Raw genomic sequence first — 10,587 nt, 5'->3', positions numbered from 1 at the left:
TATAGGGTAAAAGTACACAAAAGACCAGATTTCAGTCTGTGATGTGTTTTTCACGACCCTACTTATTTTGCTCCTAAGCCCTTTACCTTCCATGGTAGCAGTTAAAGCTTTGTTCCTTTTTGAAGGGAGAGTGAAGTATATATGATTATGTAATTCTTTCCCATAGAGCTTGTGTAGAAAACGAGAAAGTAAGTTTGAACAGCTTTTTAGGCAGGCGGGGGAGAAGAGTATGCTAAATCAAGAGGAAATAGTAGGATTAAACTTCAAAATGATCTGGAGAAATGGGCTGAAGTAAATAGGATGAAAATCAGTAAGGCCAACTGCCAAGTACTCCACTTAGGAAAGAACAATCAGTTGCACACATGGGAATAGTCCCTTACCCAAAGTCATGTGAGTCCAGCTAAACTCTTCAGTGTGTTTTACAAACAATAACTGATCCTCACCCCAGCACAGCAAGCTACATAAACAGAGTCTAGCTTTATACAAAGCTAGGGGCATTAATTAAGGGTCTGAGCATGCCCCCAAACTCCACCTATGGAAATAGCAGATCCCATGGAGGTGATAGCAGGGTTACACTATCACCTCCATGGGCAAGTCCTATAGCTTATTGGGGGAGAGGGGGACAGCTGCTAAGCAGGGAGGCATGCCCAACCTTCCTCTGGCCTGAGAAACGTTAAGGTGGGAACCTTTCCCAATTCACCCTGCACTATTGAAGACAGACCCAGAAGAAAGTAACAGGTACACTCAGCTTGTGGCAGTTAGGGACACATTAAGGCTCACTAGGGTGAAGGCCTCCCTCGATGCTTCTAAGGATATAGCAACTCAGCAGAGAGATGCACCTGGTGTCAGGCCCTAGCTGCTGAAAAGTGGGACTTGTCTTTTCTTCGAGAAGCCTCATATACAGATCCTACATGGCCAGAGATCCCCACTCTCTCCTCCCCCCAATTTAAAAAGGCTTTATAAAAAAAATTCCTACATACTATCTGAAGGTACAGGTTTGCAACATTAAGCAGCTGGTAACTAACTGATTTTATATTTACACCTTTACATCATTTACTATAACAATGACATGATTATGAAACCGTTGAGACATTTGAAAAGCATTGAGAAGAGTTATTTAATAAAAATACAGCGGTTTTCAATATAGGAAATTAAAAGGCCATTTCATTACAAACCCTACTGTAGGTTTATTACACTACCATTTTTAAAACATTATTTTTACCTTAAAAGGAAAAAAAACTTTTGACACTAATTGGTATTTTATAAATTTTCCCCCCAAGAGGAAGTGAAGTGAGAGGTACACCCTGAACTGGGACAGAGTTTTAATTTACACAAAAGATCAAGTATTATTAATCGCATCAGTAGGTATGAATGAAACAAGACTCGAACATAATTGGACACCTTAAAACACTACAGGCCAAATTTCAGTGTGAGACGACCAAGTCTGGGAGCACACGTTGAAAGGGCCAGCTGAAGCCCCTTGGAATATTTTGCCCTTTAATTCAGTAGAAGTTACAGTAAGTGTTAAACTATTTACAACCATGGACTTGGTTAAGTAGAAAAATAGGAATCTTCTTGCTCTTCTTCATCAGACTGCTCTGCTGCTTCACCTACGAACAGCTTCCCTATAACAGAGTCATTCACTGCACCTGCAACAAGGAAAGCATTGGGGGAAAAGTTGACTGGAGTAGCAAAGCACTTAGAGACAGCAAGTGCAAGCAGGAAGTGAATTGCTGCTGATTTTGCTCCAACAGAACAGCTTTAGGGAGCATCCTACTGCACTCCTAGCTTGAAGGTAGCAATCACCTTCAACTCAGTATCTCAAAGGATTAGGCCTGAAATGAGGAAAAGCAGCAAGGATAACAAAGCTCACCTTGATCGAAGGCAAATGTGGTGGTTCTTCCCGAGGTTGGAGTGGTAAACACAGTTCGAGCCTGATTTAAATGACAGGGGAACAAGTTTACACAACTTTGTCCATTGTTGCATCAACTATAATGAAGATACTAGTTCACTATTCTAATGCAATTATGTGTGGTGTAGGGCCCCATTCAGTAGCTGGCCTCAGAGACCATCCACCAGATTGGGTCCTCCAGGTGAGACAGATTTTGTGAATCCCACCAGGGCTTTGGCGTGACCTAGGTACCAGGAAGCAGTCGATTTTGCACATGCCCACCGGTGGGAATTTAGTACCTATGGGGTGAGGCAGCAGCTGAGTTTGGGTTTGGAGGAAGTTAGGCACGTGGGGTAGATTCACAAAGAAACCTAGGCATCGTGACCTGGAGCATCGCCACACTTAACTGGGTAGGTGCCTAGAAAATCATGGATTCACAAAGCCTGGCTTTTGCACTCGGGCTCCTACATGAGAGCGTTTGCGAACAGGGGCTGCTAACAGGGAGTTTCGCAAGGGAGTTCTCCAGGTGAAGGAGGAGCAATACAGCACCCTTTTGGGCGGACAGGGGGCTGCAGACGGGAGTTTGACAGAGGGAGGCTTACGATGGCTAGGAAGACCCGCAACACCTGTGCCAGCACTGCTTCTGTCTCCTCCACCTGCGCCTGTAGCCAGACAGAGCGCCTGAGCATGGATGCTTCTACCCAGATCCTGGTGTGGTTTTGCAGAGACTGTAACTTGCAATTTCCACTTACTGATATCCAGGCTGGGGGGACCATCCAATGTGAAAGGTGCCTGCTGGTGGAATCTCTCAGGCAGCAGGTGGGAGAGCTACAGGAGGAGGTGGCTAGGTTGAGAAGCATCCGAATCCACGAGCAATTCCTGGACAGTGTCCATGTGGAGACAGCTGAGGTAGCTGTCCCAGGACACAGGACTGCTGATAGACCACTGGTGGAGAAGGAGATGGCTCAGGGTGGACACTGGCAGCTGGTTACTTCTGGCAGCAGGCAGTGCTCCACCCCTGCTCCGAACCCTCCCGCTGTGGTAACAGGTAACCGTTATGCTCTTCTTGATACAGGAAAGAAGGCATTACCCCCTACAGTAGAGGAGGAGAAGCCTCGTACCCCTAAGGCTGGGAGGTCTGCGGCCACCACTGCGAATAGGAAACGTAGGGTAGTGGTGGTCGGAGACTCTCTGCTGAGGGGGACGGAGGCGCCCATCTGTCGCCCTGACATTTCATCTCGGGAGGTATGCTGCCTGCCGGGAGCCCGTATCCGAGACGTTACGGAGGCATTGTCGAGGATTATCCAGCCCTCTGACTACTACCCCATGCTACTCATCCATGTGGGCACAAATGATACTGCACGGTGTGACACTGAGCGGATCAAGAGTGACTACAGGGCTCTGGGAGTACGGGTGAAGGAGTTTGGAGCGCAGGTGGTATTCTCTTCGATTCTTCCTGTCAAAGGTAGGGGCCCGGGCAGAGACAGATGCATCATGGAGGTGAATGCCTGGCTGCGAAGATGGTGTCGCCAGGAGGGCTTTGGCTTCCTAGACCACGGGATGCTATTTGAGGAAGGACTGCTAGGCAGAGATGGTGTTCACCTTTCGAGGAGGGGAAAGACCCTATTTGGACACAGACTGGCTAACCTAGTGAGGAGGGCTTTAAACTAGGTTCGACGGGGACAGGTGAGCAAAGCCCGCAGGTAAGTGGGGAACATGGAGACCTGGGAGATGGGTCGGAGACGAGAGGGAGTGTGGGCTATATTGGCAGAGAGAAAGGAGGGTCAGGACAAAACCGGGAGGAAAGATCAAACCAGTATCTTAGATGCTTATATACAAATGCGAGAAGTATGGGTAATAAGCAGGAAGAACTGGAAGTGCTAATAAATAAATACAACTATGACATTGTTGGCATCACTGAAACTTGGTGGGATAATACACATGATTGGAATGTTGGTGTGGATGGATACAGCTTGCTCAGGAAGGATAGACAGGGGAAAAAGGGAGGAGGTGTTGCCTTATATATTAAAAATGTACACACTTGGACTGAGGTAGAGATGGACATAGGAGACGGAAGTGTTGAGAGTCTCTGGGTTAGGCTAAAAGGGGTAAAAAACAAGGGTGATGTCATGCTAGGAGTCTACTACAGGCCACCTAACCAGGTGGAAGAGGTGGATGAGGCTTTTTTTAAACAACTAACAAAATCATCCAAAGCCCAAGATTTGGTGGTGATGGGGGACTTCAACTATCCGGATATATGTTGGGAAAATAACACAGCGGGGCACAGACTATCCAACAAATTCTTGGACTGCATTGCAGACAACTTTTTATTTCAGAAGGTTGAAAAAGCTACTAGGGGTGAAGCTGTTCTAGACTTGATTTTAACAAATAGGGAGGAACTCGTTGAGAATTTGAAAGTAGAAGGCAGCTTGGGTGAAAGTGATCATGAAATCATAGAGTTTGCAATTCTAAGGAAGGGTAGAAGGGAGAACAGCAAAATAGAGACAATGGATTTCAGGAAGGCGGATTTTGGTAAGCTCAGAGAGCTGATAGGTAAGGTCCCATGGGAATCAAGACTGAGGGGAAAAACAACTGAGGAGAGCTGGCAGTTTTTCAAAGGGACACTATTAAGGGCCCAAAAGCAAGCTATTCCGCTGGTTAGGAAAGATAGAAAATGTGGCAAAAGACCACCTTGGCTTAACCACGAGATCTTGCATGATCTAAAAAATAAAAAGGAGTCATATAAAAAATGGAAACTAGGACAGATTACAAAGGATGAATATAGGCAAACAGCACAGGAATGCAGGGGCAAGATTAGAAAGGCAAAGGCACAAAATGAGCTCAAACTAGCTAAGGGAATAAAGGGGAACAAGAAGACTTTTTATCAATACATTAGAAGCAAGAGGAAGACCAAAGACAGGGTAGGCCCACTGCTTAGTGAAGAGGGAGAAACAGTAACAGGAAACTTGGAAATGGCAGAGATGCTTAATGACTTCTTTGTTTCGGTCTTCACCGAGAAGTCTGAAGGAATGCCTATCCTAGTGAATGCTAATGGGAAGGGGGTAGGTTTAGCAGATAAAATAAAAAAAGAACAAGTTAAAAATCACTTAGAAAAGTTAGATGCCTGCAAGTCACCAGGGCCTGATGAAATGCATCCTAGAATACTCAAGGAGCTAATAGAGGAGGTATCTGAGCCTCTAGCTATTATCTTTGGAAAATCATGGGAGACGGGAGAGATTCCAGAAGACTGGAAAAGGGCAAATATAGTGCCCATCTATAAAAAGGGAAATAAAAACAACCCAGGAAACTACAGACCAGTTAGTTTAACTTCTGTGCCAGGGAAAATAATGGAGCAAGTAATTAAGGAAATCATCTGCAAACACTTGGAAGGTGGTAAGGTGATAGGGAACAGCCAGCATGGATTTGTAAAGAACAAATCATGTCAAACCAATCTGATAGCTTTCTTCGATAGGATAACGAGTCTTGTGGATAAGGGAGAAGCTGTGGATGTGGTATACCTAGACTTTAGTAAGGCATTTGATACGGTCTCGCATGATATTCTTATCGACAAACTAGGCAAATACAATTTAGATGGGGCTACTATAAGGTGGGTGCATAACTGGCTGGATAACCGTACTCAGAGAGTTGTTATTAATGGTTCCCAATCCTGCTGGAAAGGCATAACGAGTGGGGTTCCGCAGGGGTCTGTTTTGGGACCGGCTCTGTTCAATATCTTCATTAACGACTTAGATATTGGTATAGAAAGTACGATTATTAAGTTTGCGGATGATACCAAACTGGGAGGGATTGCAACTGCTTTGGAGGACAGGGTCATAATTCAAAATGATCTGGACAAATTGGAGAAATGGTCTGAGTTAAACCGGATGAAGTTTAACAAAGACAAATGCAAAGTGCTCCACTTAGGAAGAAAAAATCAGTTTCACACATACAGAATGGGAAGAGACTGTCTAGGAAGGAGTACGGCAGAAAGGGATCTAGGGGTTATAGTGGACCACAAGCTAAATATGAGTCAACAGTGTGATGCTGTTGCAAAAAAAGCAAACGTGATTCTGGGATGTATTAACAGGTGTGTTGTGAGCAAGACACGAGAAGTCATTCTTCCGCTCTACTCTGCTCTGGTTAGGCCTCAGCTGGAGTATTGTGTCCAGTTCTGGGCATCGCATTTCAAGAAAGATGTGGAGAAATTGGAAAGGGTCCAGAGAAGAGCAACAAGAATGATTAAAGGTCTTGAGAACATGACCTATGAAGCAAGGCTGAAAGAATTGGGTTTGTTTAGTTTGGAAAAGAGAAGACTGAGAGGGGACATGATAGCAGTTTTCAGGTATCTAAAAGGGTGTCATAAGGAGGAGGGAGAAAACTTGTTCACCTTAGCCTCTGAGGATAGAACAAGAAGCAATGGGCTTAAACTGCAGCAAGGGAGGTCTAGGTTGGACATTAGGAAAAAGTTCCTAACTGTCAGGGTGGTTAAACACTGGAATAAATTGCCTAGGGAGGTTGTGGAATCTCCATCTCTGGAGATATTTAAGAATAGGTTAGATAAATGTCTATCAGGGATGGTCTAGACAGTATTTGGTCCTGCCATGCGGGCAGGGGACTGGACTCGATGACCTCTCGAGGTCCCTTCCAGTCCTAGAATCTATGAATCTATGAATCTATGAATATGATGAATGGAGGAAGCAGCACCTGAGAATGGGATTCACAGAAATGAGCAGGCTAGGTGGCTCCTTGCCCAAGCCAGGTCATGGCAGGTGCCAACATGAGGGAGGTATTAGGTGCCTATAGCCAAGAGAGGGGCAGGGCTTAAGTCCAGGCTACAAGGAGGCACTTCCCTCAGCTTCAAACACTGAGGGCATTAGGCACTTTATTTTTAATAGTAAGAGGAGCTCCCTCAACTTTTATCCCAGTGGTTAGGGGACACACCTGGGTGGTTGGAGACCTCTGGTTCAAATTTCTCCCACTCCCTGCACAACAGGGAGCAGGATTTGAACTGAGATTACCACCTCTCAGGTGAGTGCCCTAATCACTGGGCTATGGGAGACTGTGATGGGGGAATCCGGCAGGCCGCCTGTTGAAGCTGTTCCATTGTGGATAACTAATGTTTAAAAACATCATTAGACTGGGGGACTGGACCTTCCCAGGTGAGTGCTCTAACCACGAGACTACCCCATTACTAATGCTTTCTTTCTCTCTGGCCCCATGACTCTTTCATTATTTAAACCATAGTGCAACAGCTTCAACAGGAGAGACTGAGGGAGCCCCACATTAGCTCAACAGTTAGAGCAAATGTGAGAGCTGGCAGATCCCAGCTCAAAACCCTCCTACATCCCAGGTGAGAATCGTGACCACTGGGCTAAGAGTTTTGAAGGAGGCGTTCTCTCTTGTGTAAGTTGCCTAGAGGGGTCTGATTCAGTAAGGGAGCTTATCAGACAGGGCCCTGGAGGCTAGTCAGGTGTTTATCTGCCTATCTTTTCCTAGATTGTGCATCGCTCCGAGCCTTAAGCAGCTGGATGCCTGACCTGGCTGCCCGCAGTTCTCAGTGGCCATGGTTCGCCGTTCCCAGCCAATGGGAGCTGCGGGAAGCAGCAGCCTGCACGTCCCTGCGGCCCACACCGCTTCCCGCAGCTCCCATTGGCCGGGAATGGCAAGCCACGGCCACTGGGAACTGCAGACGGTCAATGTAAACTGTCTCGCGGCCTACCAGCGGATTACCCCGACGGGCCGCAGGTTGCCCACCCCTGACCTACAGGGCTAGGCAGCAGCTGATCTGAGGAGCTACATTTTGGACTTTGGCACCTAAAGTGCTAGTTAGGTTCCTAGATCCCTTTGTGGATCTAGCTCCTAGTGTTTCTGCATTTAGTCGTGACCGAGAATTGCCATTTTCTGGCTAGAAGTTGTTTTCTCCAACATACAGTTTTGAAGACTGGGAGCTTTTACTATAACAAGTAGGTCCACAATTACAGCTTTGCAATTGTGGGATTTTTCTGATTCCATTCTGCAGGAGGAACAGTGCACAGGAACTCCTGGCTACATACTCCATACTAGCATCACTAGTTTTCAGTTCAAATTACAGGAAAAAATCATTACCGATTTCTTCTTGATGTTGCCCCAGGTACCCTTCTTGCCTTGTGTGTTCTTTTGCATTCTAAACACATACTTATCGTAATCATGCCTGTAAATACAAACAATTCAGTCAGTATTACTGGTGTATCTACGCTGCAGATTCCAGTTGGTACAATTACAGCCATTATAAATTAGTTACCCCCTAAGGCAGAAAAGTAACTGAACCATTTTAAAGAAAAATGGATAACATATTTAGTCTTATTTTTAAAAAATCCAGCACTATACTTCTGTGCATGAATTGTATGAAACTTTATAGTAACACTGTCGGCAGAATGTGCAACAGCTCTCTGAAGTGAGATACCAGTGAAACAGTCAGCATCCTCCTCTAAAAATATAGTGCTTATCCCTTCCATTCAGAAATTGGCATTCGCTAAGCTTAGCACCCAAGAAGCTGCTGCTGCTTCCTCAATCAACCCCTGAAGTGAAGCCTTTTGTATTAGCCACAGTAGTTAGGAATTCTACTTCAGGACTTCTAGGAGCTACTGAGGGTTCTCAACCAGCTTTGGCCAGGTCTACACTACAAACTTTTGCTGGTATAATAATGTTGGTTAGGGATGCAGTTCTTTAGGACATTTTTGTACCAGCAAAAAGCCCTGCTGTAAACTGTGTAGATGCAGTTATACTCCCAAAAATGTCTCTTTCATAGATCATAAGACCAGAACGGTGACCTTCTCAACTGGTCTCTGTGCATAACACAAGCCATAGAATTTCCCTGCAATAATTCCTGTTTGAACTAAAGCAGATCTTTTAGAAACACATCCAATCTTGATTTAAAAATTGCCAGTGATGGAGACTCCACCACAACCCTGAATAAGTTGTTCCAGTAGCTACTTATCCTCACTGTTTAAAAAAAAAGTCTGAATTTGTTGAGTTTTAACTTCCAGACCATGGAACTTTTCCCAGTATAAGCTGCATCTCCCACTACAGGGGTTTGCCAGTAGAGCCATCCCAGCTACCCTTTTCCTAGAGTGCTCTGGGGTAGCAGATACTGTGCTCCCATTTAAGCCTTATCCACTGGTTCTCATGATTACCATATATATGTAATGTAGAAAGAGGAAAAATCAAACAGCTGGTGGCAACTCAAACCCAATTTTTACCTTAAAAAGAAAAAACAACACACTACTGAACTCCACGCATGAATGAAGTGAAAGGCGCTCAGATACACTGGCAGTGGACAACTAACAAAAAACCCCAAGAAAGATACAACAAACCCTACACTGCTTCACATTTTCCACACTTAGGGCATGGCTACACTTGCAGATTTAGAGCGCTGTGAGTTAAACCCACCTTCGGAGAGCGCAATAGGGAAAGCGCTGCAGTCTGTCCACACTGACAGCTGCTTGCGCACTGGCGTGGCCACATTTGCAGCGGCATTGGGAGTGGTGCATTATGGGCAGCTATCCCAGCATGCAAGTGACTGCAACGTGCTTTTCAAATGGGGAGGTGGGGATGGAGTGTGACAGGGAGTGTGTTGTGTGTATGTGGGGGGAGAGAGAGTGGATTTTGGGGGGCTGAGAGCATGTCAGCATGCTGTCTTGTAAGTTCAGACAGCAGCAGACCCCCCCGCCTCTCTCTCTCACACAGCATTCCACACTAATGGCTTGCATGCCGGCAGTCAGAAGCGGAGCTTTGAAAGGGCATTTCCGCATTCCTACAGGAGTTCAAAACAATGACAAGAGTGGCCACTTGACTTAAGGGGATTATGGGACGTTTCCGGAGGCCGATCAGAGCGCAGTAACCCAACACCTCGTCCGCACTGGTGCTGCAGCGCTCCAGCGGGGGCGCGGCAAACGTTATTCCTCTCGCCGAGGTGGAGTACCAGCAGCGCTGTAGCCGCAGAGTCAGAGCGCTCTATGTGCCTTGCCAGTGTGGACAGGGAGTGAGCTAGGGCACCCGGGGCTGCTTTATTGCGCTGTAACTCGCAAGTATAGCCAAGCCCTCAAGATGCTTTTTTTTTGCACTTTTTAATTTCCCATTTGGTATGAAGGAATCTGGTTTGGAACGAAAGCTAAAAATACTTGAAGGGATACAAGTGAAGTGCTGTATTTGGCCCTTAAATCATCTTTAAATGCGAACATTCTGTCCCGGCTTTTCCTTTTTGCAAATTGCCTAAAACACAACACTCATGGCTCCCGCTTCCAAACTTTCAGTTGCAAGTAATCGAAAATGACCAGTTCACTTCTGAACCAAATTTCTTCAGATTTTTTTGAAGAAATACCACCGCCAGCACCAAGACCCTGCTAAATATGAAGCTCAATCACTAATCATAAGAGTGAAAAAGGGCAATTAATTCAGTAAATTTCTTAGATGTTTATTTTCAAGTTCACATAGTTCAAATAGCATGAGCAATTTTGTTAAACATCTCTCTCTGTCCAACCAAAAATTCACAGGTATGCAGGATTTCCTATGCAGGAGACTAGCCTGCATTAATATCCCAACTCCAACAACTGCCCGTTACTGATGTTTCAGAGGAAGGCAAAAAAAACAAAAACCATAAAACCAATGAGAGAAATATAACAATGTACCTGAACAACTTCTAACTGCAATTAAACACA

General features: G+C 45.5%; 1 protein-coding gene across 2 annotated transcripts in view; it reads right to left on the bottom strand.

Moving 5' to 3' along the window:
* Window positions 1–10,587, bottom strand: part of MIS18BP1 (MIS18 binding protein 1) — a 54,315-nt gene continuing 43,728 nt past the window's right edge. For both annotated transcript variants that reach the window (XM_029912108.1, XM_029912109.1), the window contains exons 14-16: window positions 7,997–8,081; window positions 1,874–1,934; window positions 1–1,649 (exon numbers count right to left, since the gene is read on the bottom strand). In XM_029912108.1, the coding sequence (XP_029767968.1) occupies window positions 1,552–1,649; window positions 1,874–1,934; window positions 7,997–8,081 (244 nt within the window). In that variant the 3' untranslated portion in view covers window positions 1–1,551. The remainder of the gene's footprint in view (window positions 1,650–1,873; window positions 1,935–7,996; window positions 8,082–10,587) is intronic.

This window comes from Terrapene carolina, unplaced genomic scaffold, assembly GCF_002925995.2.
Source record: "Terrapene carolina triunguis isolate 2854851 unplaced genomic scaffold, T_m_triunguis-2.0 Scaffold189, whole genome shotgun sequence".
In the NCBI taxonomy this organism is placed as follows: domain Eukaryota; kingdom Metazoa; phylum Chordata; order Testudines; family Emydidae; genus Terrapene; species Terrapene triunguis.
The sequence above is the reverse complement of the archived record's forward strand: the minus strand, read 5'-3'. Positions and strand labels throughout refer to the sequence as shown.